Here is a 21,201-nt window from a genome sequence, read left to right as displayed (position 1 = left end):
ATGGTCTGAGGGCAGGGTGTCAATGATCCCGAGAGTATACTGAATGGCAGCTAATTCTGCGACGTAAATTGAAGCAGGATCATTGAGTTTGAATGAGGCAGCAAGATTTTCGTTGAAGATACCGAAGCCTGTGGACCCGTTGAGAATTGATCCGTCAGTGTAGAACATTTTGGCGCAGTCGACTTGATGGTATTTGTTATAGAAAATATTTGGGACCACTTGTGGGCGAATATGATCCGGAATTCCACAAATCTCTTCCTTCATGGATGTATCGAAAAATACAGTGTGATCAGAAGTATCTAAGAGATGAGCACGGTTGACGTTATACGTAGATGAATTGATGTTCTGTGCCATGTAATCGAAGTACAAGGACATGAATCGGGTCTGAGAATTAAGCTCGACAAGCCTTTCGCAATTTGCAATCACCAATGGGTTCAGAATATCGCATCGAATGAGTAATCGATATGAGAGGTCCCAAAATCGATTTTTCAGAGGAAGAACGCCCGACAGCACTTCGAGACTCATCGTATGGGTCGAGTGCATGCAACCCAAGGCAATACGCAAGCAACGATACTGGATTCGCTCCAGTTTGATGAAATGTATGTTCGCAGCGGAGCGAAAGGAGAAACATCCGTATTCCAACACTGATAATATCGTTGTTTGGTACAGCCTGATTAGGTCTCCTGGATGGGCACCCCACCATGTTCCAGTTATTGTACGGAAAAGTTGATCCTTTGTTGGCACTTCTGTTTCAGATACCTAATGTGACATCCCCAGGTACCTTTAGAGTCGAACCATACCCCGAGATATTTGAATGTTGAAGCCTGAGCAATAGTTTGATCCATTAATTGAAGCTGTAGTTGCGCTGGTTCACGCTTTCTAGAAAATACGACTAGCTCAGTTTTCTCCGTGGAGAACTCGATACCCAGCTGGAGAGCCCAAGCAGACAAATTGTCCAAGGTATCTTGCAGTGGTCCTTGCAAGTCGACGGCTTTAGGACCTGTAATAGAGACAACACCGTCATCTGCAAGCTGCCTTAGCGTGCATGAATTGGCAAGACAATCGTCAATGTCATTCACGTAAAAATTGTAGAGCAGGGGACTTAGACATGAGCCCTGGGGAAGACCCATGTAGCTAAATCGCGATGTTGTTAAATCGCCATGCGAAAAGTGCATGTGCTTTTCAGACAACAGGTTTAGCAAAAAGTTATTTAAAATTGGTGAAAGACCATGCTGGTGCAGCTTCTCTGACAGAATGTTGATAGAAACTGAGTCAAAAGCCCCCTTAATATCCAAGAAGACTGATGTCATCTGCTCTTTGTTAGCATAGGCCATTTGGATTTCTGTAGAAAGCAACGCAAGGCAATCGTTCGTCCCTTTGCCTTTGCGGAAGCCAAATTGTGTATCTGACAGTAAGCCATTTGCTTCAACCCAATTGTCGAGGCGAAACATGATCATTTTCTCGAACAACTTCCGAATACAGGACAGCATTGCAATCGGCCGATACGAGTTGTGGTCGGAGGCTGGTTTTCCTGGTTTTTGGATGGCGATGACCTTCACTTGCCTCCATTCATAAGGGACAATGTTACCCTCAAGAAACTTGTTAAATAAATTCAACAGGCGCCTTTTTGCAGTGTCAGGCAGATTCTTCAGCAAGTTGAATTTGATTCTGTCTAACCCTGGGGCGTTATTGTTGCACGATAAGAGAGCAAGTGAGAACTCCACCATCGAAAACGGTGTTTCGTTCGCGGTATCGTGAGAAGACGCGGCGTGGTACGTTTTCTGTACCGGGACAGAGTCCGGACAGATCTTCTTGGCGAAAGCGAATATCCAACGGTTTGAATATTCCACGTTCTCGTTGGTACTATTATGATTACGCATACGTCGAGCCGTACCCCAAAGAGTGCTCATCGCTGTTTCTCTCGTTAACCCGTCGACGAACCGGCGCCAATAACTGCGTTTTTTGGCTTTCATTAGACTCTTCATTCGCCTTTCTAACGACGCGTACTGTTGATAGCTAGCGGGTAACCCGTCTTCCCGGAAGGCCTTATATGCAGTGGACTTTTCCGCGTACAGCTCTGAGCACTCTTTATCCCACCACAGGGTGGGAGACCGTCTATAGGTATTCGCGCTGGGTACTGGTTTAGTCTGAGCTTGATTCGCACTGTCGAGAATCAAGCCAGCCAAAAACCTGTACTCTTCCTCCGGAGGAAGTTCTTGAGTGGATTCGATTTTAACGGATATCGCGGTCGCGTAACTCTTCCAATCAATGTTTCGTGTGAGGTCATACGATACATTGATTGTTTCCGATGGTCTTGAACCGTTAGCAATTGAAATCACGATAGGCAAATGATCGCTACCGTGGGGATCAGGGATCACCTTCCACATGCAATCTAACTGTAGCGATGTCGAGCAAAGCGACAAATCCAACGCGCTTGCGCGTGCTGGTGGTGTAGGAATCCGCGTCATTTCTCCCGTGTTTAAGATGGCCATGTTGAAATTATCGCAAAGATCTTGGATTAATGTTGATCTACTATCATCATGAAGACAGCCCCATACCGTACCGTGCGAGTTAAAGTCTCCCAGAACTAGCCGCGGTGCCGGTAAGGATTCCGTGATATTACAAAGCGTTCGGTGCCCTACCGAGGCTCTAGGAGGAATGTAAATGGAAGCAATGCAAAGGTCTTTACCTTTGATTAAAACTTGACAAGCGACAATTTCAATGCCTGGTGTCGAAGGGAGGTTAATTCGGTTGAAAGAATAGCACTTTTTGATCCCCAAAAGTACTCCTCCATAGGGGTTTTCTCGATCCAGACGAATTATATTAAAGTTGTGGAAGTTGAGATTTATATCGGAAGTTAACCAAGTTTCACATAATGCGAAAGCATCACATTTTAAACTATTTAGTAAAAATTTAAAGGAATCGATTTTCGGGAGGATACTTCTGCTGTTCCACTGTAGAACAGTGATCGAATCGGTGACCTCGTTCGATGACTTAGCCATCGAAGGATACGATCGCTGCAAGGAGGGGCCATTTAGTAGTCAACTGCTTCAAAAATGTTTGCACTATAGGGAGAAAACGTATCAGAAGGCTTTTAAGAGGATCAGTAACATTGAAAGCTGTGAAAATTAAGTCCACTATGTCAGAAAATTTCATTAGTCCGCTACTGGACTGAGTATCTGTTTGAAAAAAGGGGACACTTGGGGTTTTGGATGTCCCTGGAAGTGGTGGGTACTCCTTGTTAGAATTAATATTTCCAAGTCCTGGAGCAAATTGCTTCGGCTTTTGTGCATCACTTCCGGTGGATTTATTGGTTGTAGATGGCGCACTCTGAGTGGACGACACCTTGGCACCCTTACGAGGCAATGTAGGGGAGGCTGGATTTCTCCTTTTCCTGGATTCCCCTGGGTTAACCAAAGATGTTCCCTCTCGTGGGTCGTCAGATTCTTGCTCAACGTTAGCCAAACCAGCATAGGGATTTTCGGACAGGACAGATGGCGAAGCATTCTTTAGCATTTCTGCATAAGAACGCCTTGAGCGTTCCTTAAGGGAGCGCTTAATTTTATCCCCGCGCTGCTTGTACGCAGGACATGATTTAAGAGCATGTGAAGGGCCCCCGCAGCAAATACACTTTTCAGTTTCTTTGTCGCAAGAGTCATCCTCATGCTCTCCTTCGCATTTGCCGCATCGTTTCTTATTTCCACAATATGTGGCTGTGTGGCCCAACTGCTTGCAATTGCTGCAGCTCATGACCCGCGGTACAAACAGGCGAACTGGTAGGCGAACCCTGTCAAGGAGGATGTAGTTGGGAAGAGAGGACCCGGCGAATGTCACCCGAAGCGAGCCTGATAGAGAGTAGGTAGTCTTACCTCCCTCGGTGTTTGCGGTATACAATTGTTTGCATTCTAAGATCTTAATCTGTTCAAGAGAGGGGTCCTTAAAGCAGCCAACCCCGTGCTCCAACAGTTCTTCGCATTTCAGGCCCGGTTCGGACACTACCCCATCGATTTCACAGGCCACACAAGGCACGTACGCTTTAAATTCCCGCGTAAAGCGCTCACAGCAAGCAATCGCGTTTGCCTGGCCGAGATCACTCACTAGAACACGTATCTTGTTTGCCCGAACACGTGTTATCTGAGTTACGGCCGGGTAATTAGCAGTCAGATCTCGAGAGTTTTAATATATTAACCGGTTTCTCTCCGGTCCGAAAATATACCACCCATGGCCCAGAGGAACCTTCTGGGTACTGCTTTATACGGGGAGCAATGCGAGTATTAGGGGGATCAGGGACTTCCATGATTACATCAGATGGTATTTCGCCCTCGGCCATTTAAGCACGAGGGCAGAGCGTTATATAAACGGGAATGTGTCTTATTATTTGATTACAAGGTAGAGTAAAAGTAGGGAAAAGGAAAGAAAGCAAACGAGGAAAAAAAATAAAGCAAAACTTATCTGCAAACAACGTCGATTGTTCCGCACCAGCGAAAACAATGTACTGGATTTACTGTCGGCACCAGCAGAACGGCTGCTAACGAACGAACAAAGGATGACCTTGACTCACTAAAATTTACACACCGAGCACCACTGTGAAATATAACGATCCGTTCCGTTCAAAGGTTGGGAGACGTATGACATATATTAACATTGATAGAGGTTGTAATGTGTGAATGTCTGTTTCAATACATCTATCTGCCTGAGTGGATGAGTTTTTTTGTAGCAATTCATAGTCGTTAGTAGAGATCGTGCCAGTCAACATATTAATGATTGTTAGTTGCGCGGAATTGCGCTGCTAATGATAATTACGGAAACTAGATGAGATGTAGCGGTGTCATAATAGTTTAGCTGAGAGTTTAAATAGGATTGCGAAACTAAATTATTCATAGTAATTCGGACAATGACCGCCAACTGCTAATCGAGTTGTTTCGGTTAAATCGTTAAATTTTTACAACTCCAAGAGAATGGAATTGATGGATCTATTTCGTCTCTTCTTCCCTAATATTACTTTACATGAAGTATGCATTTCTGCGGCAGCTATTAACATACATCATCACAAAGGTGCAACAATAAATCGCCCGGATGCGATAACGACTATTCCAATATTTACAGTGCAACAAAATGAATCTTGTCTCTGATGGTTCTTCTTTACGACCCGAGACAACACACGCAACCTGATTGCAGTTCAAAACTATCGGTTCTTTACACAGCTGACGCTGATAGCTTCGGAATACTCCAACTGAATAATGCATGACTTCCCGCGTACCTATCAAGTCTATTACGACAGCTAAGCCGAGACCCGACATATGAGTGGCCCGATAAAAATCTTTACGAAAGGAAAATTGCCGCCTGCCTAGTAATTGGTGCACGTACGTTAGTTTCTACGCCGGAGTGGTGAATCCAGTGGTGGGCTGAGTAAATTGTAACTTGTTGATTCTGGTGAACCCGCGTTGTATGGTCTTCTACGGGTTCATGAATAGGCATGGACATGGCTACTCGTACATTGGTATTTTTACTTAATATAGCGTGAAAGGGGATTTTGTGAATTTTTAACAGAAATGCCTTCCGAGTATCATAGGGTGACAAAAGTACCCTTTGCTGTACGTGGATTTCGTCTGAGCTGGAAACTCGTTTTAATGATAGTTTTGATTTTATCGAGAAAAACACAGCAAGTATGACGGTGGTGAAGAGTTCTCAGTGAAAACACTTTCAAAACTAAGAAAAAAGAAGATGAAAATCCTAAAAGTAAGTTCCCAGCTAAAAGACAGGATATAGTATTTCGCCGAATTATTGATTGCCAATTTGATTGTTATTATTGAAATAAAGACAGGTTACCATTTATTCTAGCTACAACAATGGATATTGAAGAACTCAAAATATTCAAGGGCTAACTGGATATGACATCCACTGATGGTATTTGAAAAGGCAAGGTAGTCTAGACTATACGTTTACAAAATGTAGAGGATACCAAATCGGAAAGAGCAGAAAAATGTCACTGGCAAAACTCGTCCCATTAAACTTTATACGCAGTTGCTCATCAAATGATCTTTCATTGTGATGGAAGACGAAACTTACGTCAAGGCTCTCTCCGAGGATAGAAATATATCAGCGTCAAGTCCAAGTTTACCATTACAAAGAATGTTCGAAAGAATGTCTGATCTAGCAGGCGATTTTTAGATGTGGAGAAACTGTTAAACTTGATTTGGCGTCTTGCGGAAAACTAGGACTAGGCCGGCTCATACGGTCATGATCGAAAGGCAATGTGAAGGATCCTTTGCCTTCTACTAATTAGGAGTTGGGCGTGGCACACAGGTCTACCGCATGGTCATTGATAGAAATGTGGTTCAGCAAATGGTATTGAAGATTGTGGATTGGAATTTATTTCCGTAGCTGAGCTTTCCTCAACGGCTTCTGAGCATGTTATGGGCTAATATGCCATCTTTTTACAGAACTGGTTCGAATTAATTTGTCCTTGATATGCACAAAGAATACTCTGTGAAGTGGTACTATCGCATTATGTTCATTACTACAGTGTCATGTAGGAGGAAATGGATCGATCCACCAACATTTTCATCACAGAAAAAAAAAGCTTTTGAAAGAAGTTGTTCCTACAGTGTCTTTCCAATTCTAACATGAATAGTTTAATGACCACTGCGCAAGTAAGTGGTGCCTAATCTTGTAGTCGAACCTCGATTTTCCCATCGTCCTTGTATATGGGGATCTAGATTATAGCATTGTCACACATATCCACGTGTATTGAGTTGTTATGCGAAGTGAGTGATTTTGCTTGGGTCAAGTTGTTGATCGTTATCAGCACTGAATACCTGACATGGTAGAACTCAATAAAGATGACTCCCGAAAGCTTAAGCTCCATTTTCACCTTTGGCAAATGTTTCACATCATGAAAGCTTCTCCCATTCGAAAAAGACCGGGTCAAAATCCACCGTATTCGGCCGAAGCACCGCTTCTTGCTTCGGCGACTCACAAATCTCTGCTGATCAACACGGTAAGAATTACAGGAGTAGTTTCTTTTGCTCTTCAGACGAAGCAAACAATATAAAGAAATTTTGGTGTCACTGTTGTCTTTGGTGGTGGAAAATAGCAATATTCTTCTACATTTTCTCAATTTATTTAAACCAAACAAGATACTAATTTGTTAAGAGTTACCGAAATACATGTTTTTATTTAATTCAATTTTGAAAAATTTCCGGGATGTCTTTAGCCCCTAAGCTCCTCCTCTGGCTACGTGCCTGTTTCGATAAAACATGACGGATATATGAAGTATTTTGCAAAATTTTTGGTAGTACTATTCTATTAATCTTTTGTTAATCCTTCAAGTTTTAACCCTTAAATGCGCATTGTTGTTTTAAAACAACATCCTGAAAATCGTCTTAAAATTATTGTATTAACGTGATATAGCTGTTAGACGATTTTCACAAAATTCTAAAAAAATTGATTTGCGCCTTTAAGGGTTAAAATGAACGCCTTTTTTTGCAAAATATTGGTTGATTTTGACCCAAGTAATTGAACATTTAAATTTCAATTGTGTACCCTAGTTTTACATTCTCCTTTATTTTTTTTTTCATTCTAGTTATATCTAATGCAAGGTGTCAGGATTTTGGATATGACGGCGCAAAGGGTAAGTGAAGATTGTTATTTGTATTTGAATAAATAAACAGAAGTAAATTCATCATTTATCACTATTTTTGTTTGTGTCGTTCGATTTTGATCGCAGATTTCGATTAATGTGTTTCGGTGAAAATACAATTAAAACATTTCTGCAGTTTACGTTCCAGCTTAATAAACTTCAGTCATCCTCAAAAATTTCACCCCATTCTCCCCACGCTCGTGGGAAATAAAATTTATTTGCGCATCAACACATCAATCGCAAATCTGTGAACATTACTCATCACCAGTTGAAACACCCACTAATCGCACATTCGTATTATTTTCTGTTGATTGCTTTTCACTATAACTGAGATAGATAGCTCAACGAAACTTGAAAATCAGTTGTGTTTTGGATTATGAAAACATCTCAACTTTCATTAAGAAATACTGACCCTAATTGTTTTATTCGCTGCAGCGCATTCATTCAGTTATTTTCGGTGAAAATTGAACTTCACTTCGAATTTTGTTTCTTCGCTGCCTTTGAGAGCGATTATCGAGCTTAAATACATGAAACAGAGATTACGCGGTTCACATATGCTCGAAAATGTTAAAGATGCCATCTTCTGCATTCAATCAGTTCACACAATGATGAAGGCTTTGGTTGGCGAAGGAAATGATATTCACTCTGCACTGAAGAATTAGATTCTGCGTGAAAGTTCAGTCAGCTCGGAAGTGAATGTTGAGGGAGGCGCTGACATTGAAACTGTTGGTTCCGGTAAATTGAAGCAGATGTTGAATTTGAGATTTCGCACCACTGTCTGTAATCAAAGCACATGTCAGTTTGTTTCCAACTCTCGAAGACAACAGTCACGATACTTAGTCAGTGCGAGGCGGACGACAAATAACAGATTGATTGCATTCCCTGAAAAACAACGAAAACTGGAAAGGGGTCATCCATATATCAAGTGGACAATTTAAGGGAGGGTAGGGGTTACGGAAAAGTCCACGCTTGTTCATGGGGAGGGGTATGGGAAATGTCCACGTGAACTTTTCTTTACATTTATATCGTCATTGGTGTCAGCGCTTATCTTCAACTTTTTTTCAAGTTTTTTAAATAGTCAAAGTGCTTAGAACAGTATAGTATGAGAGTGTACATGTGTGAAAAATAATAATATTGATGGCAACTATCATCAAAACCTAACTAGGTAAAATCTTACTAATTTTGGATTTCAAGCTTGTGGTTGAAAGTACAAATTCATTCAAGAATCCATAGGTTACTTCAATTTTGTGTTATTATAATGAATCTTTAAAATGTAAACATAACAGATCATAAGTCGTTCAGAAATGAGATATTTCCATTGTAAATTCCACAAAACACTAAATAAGCGTATGGAATTCTGTGGTTGAAGTTTGAACAATTTTCATTGAGTCCTTCTGCGTCATATGTAGTAGGAAAATTTTTGACATATTGGAAATCTTCACACACATAATGTAAGAAATCGCCCAACATTTACACGAGCCGGCAAAGAAGCGATATTAGATGTAACTCTCTGCTCTGACAGTATCACGCATGAGTTGGCAAACTGGCTCGTACCAAACGAGCTCGAACCTTCGTTATCTGATCATAAGTACATCGTTCTTGACCATTGGTACGTCGCGCTAGGTATATCCCTAATGTATCTTAATCCCAAATCTACGAACTGAGACCTCTACGAAGAGGGTTTCGCGACTAGGTTTTATGGGTATCTTCCGACGATTGAATCTCCAAGTGACTTGAATGAGGTAGTGAATAAAAAAACTCAGTCATAGTAGCAGCGTACCAAGTGGCTTGTCCGCTTCGAGATATGCATGCTTCAACAAATTACGTAACGCTAAAATTGCCCAAAATTGACTTCCCCCTCCCCTATTACGTAACAAATTCCCCGAATTTTTTTTTGTTATGTACCCCTCCTTCCCTAAACGCGTTACGTAATTTATGGATGGTTCCTTTGTGGAATTGTTGGATTCAAAAAGTTATGTGTTGTTACTATGTTTAAATTGCCGCAAGGTTCTACTGTATCGATTTTGTTGGCTATTTTCGGAAAATTTGAGACTAAGAGAAACGAAAGCAATGAAATTGAAAGGCGGATAGGTATTCTAGAGCGAATCAGTTATAAATATAGAACGGAAAACTAGGACTAGGCAGGCTCAAATGGACATGATCGAAAGGAAATGTGAAGAATTCTTTGCCTTCTGCTAAGTAGGAGTTGAGAGTTGCACCCAAGTCTACCGCATGGTCTATGGTAGAACATAACTCATCATCATGTTTTACCGCCGACGCCGGTCCCACTTTATTAGACTAAGCGGTACTGACGCGCTTTGTATATGAATATATTCACAGCGAAGAACAACATGCAATACGACGTAGAATATGAAAATGCCTAAACCAAGATCCCCGTATGTATGGACAATAGGGTGGGACAAAAAATAGATTCCAGCTCCGAGCAACTTTTTGGGTACCATTTAGGTCCTAGAACATCTGTGCAAATTCTTAGCTTGATCCCTGAAACTATATTTTTGCGCCCACTGTTTAAAGTTTACATGGGATTTTATATGGGAAATTCAACTTTCACAAAATAATTCCTCCAGGGGTCGCCCATTGCTTCCTAAAAATAAACCGTTATATGGCTTTTGTAGGAAATTTAACACAGAAACAAAGTCTCGAAAACTACGAAACGATCTGATGCTTGAGAAAAAAGTTATTAAGCTGAAACCAATTGATGCTCTAACGATTGATAAAATATTCATTTTTTCTAGCACCACTGTTGTTGGTTGTTCAATTATATGCAATTTTGTTTTGATCTTCTCTTAATGTGTCTAAATCATTTTTCTATACTCTTTGGCCACTTCGCAAAAGTTTTGAGGGATAAATTGAGTCTTCTTTTGTAAATAATAAGAGAAAGTTAAAGATTTTGTATATAATTCGATCGTCAGCAGCAGTGATGCTATGAAAAGTAAAAGTTTCATTTATCTTCAGGGCATCAATCGGTTTTTGCTTAATAACTTTTTCCACAAGCATCAGATCGTTTTGTGGTCTTCTAGACTTTGTTTCCTTGACAAATTTCCTATAAAAATCAGATATCTATTGTTTTTTAGGAGCTAACGGGTGACTCTTGGAAGAATTAATGTGCAAAAGACGTTTTCCCCATACGAAATCCCATGTAAACTTTAAACCGTGAGCGCAAAAATATAGTTTCACTGATCGAACTAAAAATTTGCAGAGTTGTTCTGGGAGCTAAATGGGACCCAAAAAGTTACTCGGAGCGAAATTTTATTTTTTTCATATAACCATGTCCCACTCTAATGGACAATGATCTGACGAAAATTCGCCTGCACGATTTGGCACTGCGCACCAGCATGGATTATATTAAATGGCTCATGTCGTAGTGTGGAGCAGTGGAATCCGTGACAAATAACACTTTGAGAAACTTTTTCCCTGACATTCTAAACCGTGTTCTGGTTGTAAGAATGCGGCTGAACCAACTTTTTTACTTGACGTCCGAGGGCAGATTATCTCAAGGTTTTAACTGCATCCAAAGAACGCTATGTACATACCCTGGGCAGACACCCGCGTGTCACTTCTGCAACCTGACAGCATACTACGGTAAGGCATGCACCGAAACAACGAAAGAAAATTCATCTTCTACAACCAACACTAACAACGTTCAGCCTTCGACATTTGCTGATTCACCCCAAACCAATAGCCAACATACTCTAGAAAGTAATAAAAAACAGAAGAAGAAGGCTATACCAGAGTTACACGAAATCACAAAAAGCACCAAACATCTAACAGCGAAAACCAAATCTGCTCAAGCGACGACTACAGGGACGCAACCATGAGCGAGAAAGAAGGCAGATGGAATGATCAATAAGTAGCAGAGGGTAAACCTGACCATTGCTCCTCACCAAGAAAGAAAATTAATACAAGGAGCGGAATACAGTGCGCCCAGGACAGACGGCAGTTATATTTGTAATTTTTAGAATTTTTCAGGAGTTGCAATTTTAGTATTTTTGAAATGTCTAGTATTTTCAAAACAGGCGAATGACTCTTAAGGTTAAAGCCTTAACAAATAAATAAATAACAATAGAACATTTCAATTCAAAATGCTTTTTGGGCAAATTTTCCAAGATACGCTCGTTTTAAGGATATTTTGTATTTTGTTTACATACCCTTTTAAAAAATTTCTCTAACGTTAAAATGGTCTGATTGTTTGTTGCAAATACTTACTCTCCCGTACAGGTGACACGTAAAATGTTTCGTCCAAATCGAAGATGGTCGGTCACGATTTTTAGCATAATTAAATCCATCCTGATGGAGTTACTCCCCTCTCCAAGGTTTAGGGGTTTGACGGTATTGCAAACATCATCAAGCATCAATTGCTTTAAGATGGGTATTGCATTACGCCTCGATAGTGGTACATCGAGGAGACCGAGAGGGCTTATGCGCCTTTTTTATGTTATATGTCTTTTCATACTCCGCACCAGCGCATACCAACGCTAAACCACTGGTCTATGGGCGGTGGCGTGGCCGACTGGCGGATCGACGTAGATTGACTTTTGCTGTGTGCCATGTTTGCAAATATTGTTCTATTGGTGGTATTCGTGGACAGGGCTCACGGAGGGAGTCATTGTGTGTCCATTTATCGGTCGACTTCGTCATCGTGCATATACTAATTAAATTAATTTAATAATTAAATTAATTTAATAAAGTAGAATAAGTAGAAACCTATTAGTTGTAGCTTTGTGATAATCGTAGTTTTTCGTACTAGTGTACAACTGTTATGTGCTAATCGTATGTGTATCTATGTGTGCATTCGTCTGAGTATTTGTGACAGTTGGGTCAGGGAATGCGTGCAGAACTGGCTTATATGATAGAATAGTGGCTAATACTTCTGGTGATCAATCTGAGCATTTCGTTCTATTCATTGGGGAAAGTCGGGCTGCACACCAAAAAGTAATGAAATTTAAACGACATGTAAATCAATACGAATGTAAACATACAATGATTGAATCCAAAATTTGATTGAAAATTACGTTAAAATCAATTGGAGCATCAAACAGCATACAATTTTACACTTTCATTCGTGTAATATTACATGTTATTCATTTTACAACAGTATTCGAGTAAAAATACATTGAAGTGCATTGCTTTTCTGTTTAAAGAAACTGTAATTCTCAATCCACATGTAAAATTGTAATAAAATTCGTTGAAGAAAGCACGACAAGTCGTGTGTATTTGTGGTGGAACTTAATTTTACATTTATATTTATGCTCCAAATATGTGCATGAAAATAAACTTAAAATTACAAAATATTTTTATCTGTGTGGATAAATTAGGGTAAAATAAACTTACCGACGCACGTGAGTCATCCATTCCCGGCCAGCATAGCATGATGAAAGTCTAACTCGTGGCCTTCGCGATAACACAGGCCTGGCCACGGGCGCGACCATGCAGTTGCAGTAATCCACATATACTTGCGCCCGCGATTTCGCCTACATGAAAACACCCCGGTAATTAAGTAAACGTGGCATCTTTAAACTTCCAAACACGATCTCAAACATTAACCCACACCTCGCGCGATCATGAAACGGTCACGTCCGAAAGTTTTATCAGTCTGGACTAATGCTTTCAGTTGAACCAATCAAAAAAGTGACGCTCATATTCACTAAACAACACGTTCCATGGTGACATGACCTGGAACTCAAGTTTCCCCATAGGGAATCGGACGACCACCTGTACCATACACTAAAAATTAAGCATCAGATTCACGGTCCGCGCGCGATCAAACAAGAATACACGCTACATCATTATAAAATCAAAATTATACACGCGAAGTCACACACACGTGACAATCACGTTAATATACAAATGCTTGAGCACTTCGCGACCATCCCCGGCACCTGCACCCGCGATCTCGTAAGCATGATAACATCTCGGTGATAAAGTGAATGTCTCAGCTCCTATAAATTTTCAAACGCGGTCTCAAGCGTTAACCTAAAAACTCCCACACTCGCACGATCATGAATCGGTCACTTCCGGATGTTTCTATCCTTGATATCAGCAGACCAGGTGCATGCCTTCAATTGGATCAATTAAAAAAAGAAAGCTCTCATATCCACTGGACATCACGTTACATGGTGACATGACCGAGGACTCTAGTGATATGGGGTAACTTACTCCCTGTCAGAATGTGAATTGTACAACAAAAACCAACTATCAGAATGAAGGTCCGCGTGACCATCCAAGAACGCATGCGTATATAGGAAATGCCACACGGTTACAAAATCCAGTCTTGTACACGCGAAGTCACATGAACGCAAGCACACGTGACAAACACGTTAGCATACGACCGCTAAGGCCTTCGCGATTAACAACGCACACCTACGTTCGCGATCGCGCAAACTTACTAACATCTCGGTAATAAGGAGAACGTTTTAGCACTCACGAAGTTTCAAACGCTGTCTCAAACACGAACCTACAAACGTCCGTTTTCGCGCGCTCCTGAATCGGTCACGTCCGGAAACCATTACTCTGTCCTAATAACTTAGGTCCATACATTCAGTAGGACAAAAAAATAAAGCACATATCCACTAGACAACGCGTTCCATGGCGACGTCACCGGGCACTCTAGTGATATGGAGGATCTCACACTCTTTTAGCATCTTAGCAGTACACCCAAAAAATAAAGTATTAGATTCACGATCCGCGCGCAATTATCCAAGAACACACGCGAATATGCGAAAGGCACACGGTTATAGAATGGAATTCATACACGCGAAGTTACATATACGTTAGCACACGCGACATACAAACGCACACGCTATAGAACACGTTAACGTACAAATGCTCGAGCTCTTCGCGATGATACACGCGATCGCGAGTCCCTACGCCCGCACATACCTGAACCGTACAATGAATATCACATTCAGAATCACGGCCCGCTACAATTGACCTAAAGCAGTGTTTTAGTGGGCGACATTGTCTGTCTCGTCTGCAAATTGTAGTATGTGATTCTGACGGGGAGCCCTTCCGAGAACCTAGCTCTACAGCTCCAGTAGGACAACTCTCGAAAATAAAATTAAATCAATCCTGATGGAGTTACTCAATATGGAAAAGTGAAATCCGTTTCGGAAGATACATGGAGTTTTGCTCGTTATTTCTAAGGGAGTTTTTTTTTGTTGACCTAAATATGACTTTCTATTTGATTCTTCAATCCAAAAAATCGTGTAAATTTTACGTCTCCTTACCCTGGTATTTACGAGCATCGAAAATGACATGTAGTTTTGCATTTGATTATATTTTACGTGGCGTTAAATTTCATAAATAAAATAATTTTACTCCACAATGGCGTTAGTTTTGCATGTTGGAATGTGCAATATTTGGCAGCTCATTTTTCGTGTAAAAAATATTAAAGGACTTTGGTGAAATAGGTTTTGTTAAATTAAGTCAAGCTTGAAATTATTTCAAATATGTTATGGTTTATTATCAAAAATATGCAAAGAATAGTTGTTTTTTCCGTGTAGGAGGGAAAAATACCTAACTTAATATTAGTTACATGTAACTATGTCAGTTGCTTAGTTCATGCATGATGTATGACTTTTTGGGTTTAGGATTGAGCGTCTAACTAATTTTACTAATTTTTTCTAATTTTGATGCTAGTTTAGATTTATTATCTAATTGACACTAAGATAATGCTAGTTACTGATGAGGAGAATCCGAACCGTTAAAAACTAATATCAAAAAGATGATAGTATCTTATCGAAAAGTAATATCAACTTATCTATCAATTCTGGGGTATTTATGGTCGATAAACATGTAATAAAATGGGAAATTTTAATTAAACGGTAAGTATCTATCACCCACCTCTACAATTGAAAAATCATCAATTGATTAACTTCCGTGTTAACATCATCTAAACACTGCACTCTTCAAATAACAAATAAATAATTGCACCTCTTCCCATGACCGAATTAATTAACAATAGTGTATCATCCTTTTACATCGGTTGCATCCGCTTGAAAGGAAATACTGATCAATCACAAATTGAGCGCCAACCGGGCGTCGTGCTCCATTTAAACTGCAACGAATGCCACTATTTATTTAATAGCGCTATAGGCAGCACGTCACAGTCGTAAAATATCGTGTCACAGATGAGGGATTCGACAATTGAATAACTTGTCATCTACCCTCAGCGTTGGTTTTGCATGCGGACTGTTTTGAAAAGAGCAATCTGAACATAAACACGATCAAATTCGCATTGGTGAAATACCAACGGTTCGATTGCTCCAGCAGGAAGACATTTATCTAGTGTGGCTCTAAATCTATTTTTCTACAGTTCATTTCTGACAATTACCAGCTTAGTTCGCTGGCATCTTAAACAACTGAATTTAAAAATATATAAGTAATAATAATATTAAATATAAAGAGAGCATCAGATATCTAGTGTTATAAAGTTTTAATTGCCTCAAAGTTCTACTTTACCGAATTTGTTAACAATTTTCGTCAAATCCGCTGTGAGAAAGGAAGATGCATAAGCCGGCCTCGTAGGCGAATCATGGCGATGAGTAATGCTTGTTTACCGATCATGCTGTTAGACTCGGGTAGAACGTCCGACTCCCGTGCCAGCAGAAGGCAATAGATTCTTCACATTTCCTTTCATTCATACCGATAGAATATGTTTTTAATGTCATTCAAATTGTAAGTCTTCCGTTTCTCCAACTCATCAATTTGCTGATAATTTACAAACTTGCATAAACTTTTGAACGAACCAGCGCCGCCATACCAGGATTTCGTAAACTAGAGCCGGACATAAGAAAACTATTGGACCTTGCTCTTGAGAAAAAAATAAATATGTCACGAGCCTAGCGATAGTCCACTATCTTCAATCACGTGTTTTCTATTATTTTTACAGCTCATAAACCGACAAACACCGGTGACTGCAGGTCATCAAAATAATATTAGCTCGCGAACCATTTATTACCATGTGTTATTACGCGAGCGTGTAACTCGTGCAATTCCATCCGCCTACAGACCTCTTCCCCCCGGTTCAGGTCATTTTCACCTCTTCCCGAACAATTCAGGAGTAATCGTATTAGTTTAGCTGATTGCTGTCAATGTATTTCTGAATGTTGTCATGTTTGTTTTTATTTACTGAAACTTTTTCTTTGCAATAGTGGTTGGGTGTTTTGCCTATTTTGGTCCTATTAGTTTGGCAGGATGTCACACTATATTGTCAATAAATTAGCATACAATGCAAGCTTTTGCATTAAATTGGCAGAAATTGTTTTATTTAATTGATAACAAATAGTATTTAAACGGGGGTAAGAAACATGTCCTACTCGTATATGAACGAAGATTCAAATCTGTCGCGCGCGCTGTTATTTATTTCTACTATTTTACCCAATGCGATGAATAACTCAAACTCACAGATTCAAAAGGGTAAGATGATAATAGGAAAATCATCAAAATTAACTTATTATTTTTTATTGGACTCTTACAAATATTATTTAGAGTATGTCAATACAGTTGCGTGACTATTCGTAGCTAAACTGTTTGTTTCGCTACAGTCTTCTATTGTTAATATTTACATGTTGAGATTTTAGTACAATGATTACGTTGTATAATTTTCTAAACCCTTTCACAATTGTATGTAAGGTTTTGTTTATCATGTTGTAACAAAACGTTCGATATGTTTATAAAAGCATTGCATGTAGGACTATCATTAAAGGGAACATAACAAAGTAGGCCATGACTACTTCTTCTAATAACATAGTGCCAATGAGTGACTCGTGGACAAGCAATTACCGCAGAACAAATATGAAAACATTCATCGCTCACCTCAATCAAATTGACCAGAAATTAACTACCACTCCGAGGATTAAGTGCTAACAGTAAATCAACACTTTCTCAACCCATGCAGCAATCAATAATTCAATGGAAATTCGACGGTATCGATACTGAACGAATTAGCACCTATTTATGAGTAATTGAAGAAAAAATATGAGTTCAGAAAATGCTTCGTCGATGGGGGTTTTGAATAAATAATGATTCAGCTTAATTTATATTGGCGTATGATTGAAAAACATCACCATTACTGGTAGTCCGGTTAGAATCTTCGTTTATCATTTTTTTGTTTCCAAAACTCACTATATGTTATATGAAATGTATTCGCTAAAATTTGCAGTGAAATTCATCAGCAGAACATACTAAATTGCATATTTTATTAAAATTGTTCTAGTCCTTTACCTAATCACCACGCGGCCATTACAATTGACACGTGTCACACGTATATTAAATATTCATCCAACGTTCTGTTTGCTCTGTCTCTTTCAGGACCATCCCACTGGGGAGAGCAGTACAACAGCTGTACCGGGAAACATCAGAGCCCAATCAATATAAACTCGCTGGATGTGAAGAAGGTGAACCTGCCGGCAATAATCCTGGACGGATTCGACGCATTTCCACAGCAGACCAATCTGACCAACAACGGGCATACGGGTAGGTTTGGTTGGTGGTTCACTAAACTGAATCAGCAGCATTGTCACTCAACGATTGCGTCCGAAAGAAAGAATGAGTCTTTTCACGCGGAATTTAACTTAAATTAGCGTAGGACTGTAAATGTCACCTCTGCGGTGAACTGGCGATAATTTCGAAAGTAAACTGCTGCAAGTCATTGTCCGTGCGGTGATGAGATATTAGTAATAATAGTATTCTCTGGTTCTTAAAATAGAGCTTTATGTGAACTCACGAAGGAATCTTACTTTTGCAATTGAAGATCACGACCGATCGAGGGAATTTTTTGTGTATGTACATAGGTAGTTTTTGAAGCAAGAAAAAATCATGACTGGTTTCAGGAGCATACGGACTTATTACGCGTCGAGATTTTACCTTCCTGAAAAATACGAAGAAAACTTTTCATCTCTTACCATATGTGGAAAAATTAAAATTAAACCTAATTTCAGCCAACAAGTCTCAACGAAACAAAAGGATTCTAGAAAATTCGCAAGCCAGTTTGTCTCATGTTAAAAATAATCGCACAATAATTGGTACCCAAACTCTTATCTTATCAAGGAGAACATTGTATATCCCAGTTGCAGTAAGAACATCAAGAAATGAATAGCTGGCGTCCAAAAGAGGCTAACTCACAATTCACACGTCCTTTCCTTATCTTTTGTTTTAGAAGTATGGTGGCCCAAAGTTGTTGCGTGACACCCAGCATTTTTTTATCATTTCATATTAGTTCGGAATTCAGCTGCTAGAGTCTACGGCAAAGTTATGTGTCAGGTGATTATAAATATATCTTATGAAGATACCAACTATTTAGGTCCTACAGGTTTTGAAACAGGGCATATTTTTGAAAACATTATCTGTAAGTAAATGTTTTAACTAAAACCTTCTCTATCCCGAAACATACAGGACCTACAAAGTTTGCATCTTCAGAAAATATGTTTAAAATGATAGGACCTACAACTTTCTCGAAAACTCCACATACCTATTTAGCTTTTTAAAAAGTTGATAACAGCGCCGACTGAATTCCGAACTAGTATGATTCAATCAAATAATGCGTTAAGTACCATGCAGCAACTTTTCCGAAGACATCATAACTCTATAACGAAAGATAAATTGATTCCACGTTTTTTAACTTTTCTACCACAATGTACCGTTTTTCCCTTAATCCCTTATTGTTCGGCCAACTTTCAATATAGAGACATGACACTTTCACTGGAATTTTCGAAAAAATACGCTCAAGAATATTCATTTGTGCAAGAATTATATTTTATATAGAAAATATGTGAGCTACAACATAAAATTTACTGATTACGAATCGATAGACTACATTTCCTTTAAACCTCGAAAAACGAACAAGAAAACTTGAATTTCCCATAAGACTCAATGAGGGGTTAGCCCCTTTTGGACGCCAGCTAGTACTGGGGTTACTTCCAAGGTCAACTTTGATTGCTAATAAAGACAGTTTCCTGCCTGGGAGACAGTTAACACCAATAGCAGATTCGCATGAAGTCTTTTTTGCTTTATCTGAAAGTATAACTCTGGGAATATTTTCTAATATTTTCCTAGAGATTCGAGTAATAGATCGAACGTTTCAGTGCTTCGAAGTGCGCCTTGTCTACTTTGTGGGGGTTTAGAAGTTTTTGCATAGTTTCAAAAAAAGATTTCTCGAAAACGGGAAGTCAAAATGGATCAGGCCCGTAGCGTGTGTCTCCAACTCTAGGAGGGGGGGGCATTGAAATTTTGAACTACTTTGTAAAATTACTGGAATAAGTCAAAATCAGTGTGCCACTTCCAGATACACACTAAATTATTGTTAGCAAGCCGTACTGAAAACGGAAGCCAAAGGAAAAACCATAGGGGCGCAAAATCGAGACTTTACGAAAGCATCCAGGAGACCACGTTACGGCGCTGTCAATCCCTTCCATATTTATTCACAGTAAATGGTGTTGTTCTCAAATTTAAAGGTTATACAAAAATAAATAATGTACGTACGAAAACTTCAAATTGTAAAACTGGAGAAAATTACTGCAAATTATATCGAACGTTTTCTTAATTTCATAGAAACATAATTGGGGCAGTCCAGTTATAGCAAAGATCGTGGAACGGGCTAAATTGATTATCAAGGAGAAGATAGAAGGTGGGTATGGCATAGTTGGTAAATCGGTTGGTTTCGATTCCACACCCCACACCTAGGTTTAGAAATTTCAGCGAATAACCATAAAGCTCAAACTTTTACATTCGAAATGAAAAAATCGAGAAGACAACTCCTTGTCATACCGTGAGAATTGAAGTCGGGGGCATAGCGTAGTTGGTAAATCGATTACCTTGCACGCTGTGACATTTTTGGTGTTTCTGGAAGCGCTAGAAACTCATCGTTTGATCCAGAATAACCAAGATCCAAAGCGGTTTTCTTAGGCTTTGCATCAGCGCATCCTCCTTATCTATTCCGAGATAAACAAGCGTTTCGTCGATTTGTTGCTATATCTGTCACACATGAGTGCGAACGAAACAAAAATTAACGTCAAATCGTTTTTTCGCTTACTCTAATGCGAAGTGAACAGGTGCGTAATTCGACGTACGGCCTGGTGGCGCATGGCTGAAATGTCACGATGTGGATTTTAGAAAAGATTCGCAATATTTGGTGACCCCATAGAGAATTTTTTAGCCTTTTCAATGAATCTAATCTGTCTATAGTTTTTAGGTGCAGTGACAGGGGGATGTTAGAACGCACTCTTCCTGAGCCCAGAGATCATAATATTTTGTCGTGGTGCATTGTGTAACTCTCTTCAGCTTCAGCTTTTTGCATTGGTGACAGCATAGTCAGCATTCCAAAACCCATTTAAAAAGGTTAATACAGTTGTAAAAAATTATTTTAATGGCAGTGTGGTAATGTAGCCGTATATATTGCCAAAAGTGGCTTTCAAATAGAATTTAAAACTACTGTCGGTGATCTCATTCGTTATTCGATTTGCGCTCGGATGAGACGTGTGCTAGTGCTTTCGCAGTTTTCCCCAGTTCGGTTTTATTGTGTCCAGTGCTCAGTGCAGTGC

General features: G+C 39.6%; 2 protein-coding genes across 4 annotated transcripts in view; one reads left to right on the top strand and one right to left on the bottom strand.

Annotated features, from left to right (window-relative positions):
- Positions 1 to 21,201, bottom strand: part of LOC131689659 (opsin, ultraviolet-sensitive) — a 470,582-nt gene that overhangs the window by 415,737 nt on the left and 33,644 nt on the right. The window lies entirely within an intron of this gene.
- LOC131689663 (carbonic anhydrase 7) overlaps positions 1 to 21,201 on the top strand; it is a 104,474-nt gene that overhangs the window by 64,869 nt on the left and 18,404 nt on the right. For all 3 annotated transcript variants that reach the window (XM_058974909.1, XM_058974908.1, XM_058974907.1), the window contains exons 3-4: positions 7,586 to 7,633; positions 17,975 to 18,139. In XM_058974909.1, the coding sequence (XP_058830892.1) occupies positions 7,586 to 7,633; positions 17,975 to 18,139 (213 nt within the window). The remainder of the gene's footprint in view (positions 1 to 7,585; positions 7,634 to 17,974; positions 18,140 to 21,201) is intronic.

This window comes from Topomyia yanbarensis, chromosome 3 (genome assembly GCF_030247195.1).
Source record: "Topomyia yanbarensis strain Yona2022 chromosome 3, ASM3024719v1, whole genome shotgun sequence".
Classification (NCBI taxonomy): Eukaryota; Metazoa; Arthropoda; class Insecta; order Diptera; family Culicidae; genus Topomyia; species Topomyia yanbarensis.
The sequence above is the reverse complement of the archived record's forward strand: the minus strand, read 5'-3'. Positions and strand labels throughout refer to the sequence as shown.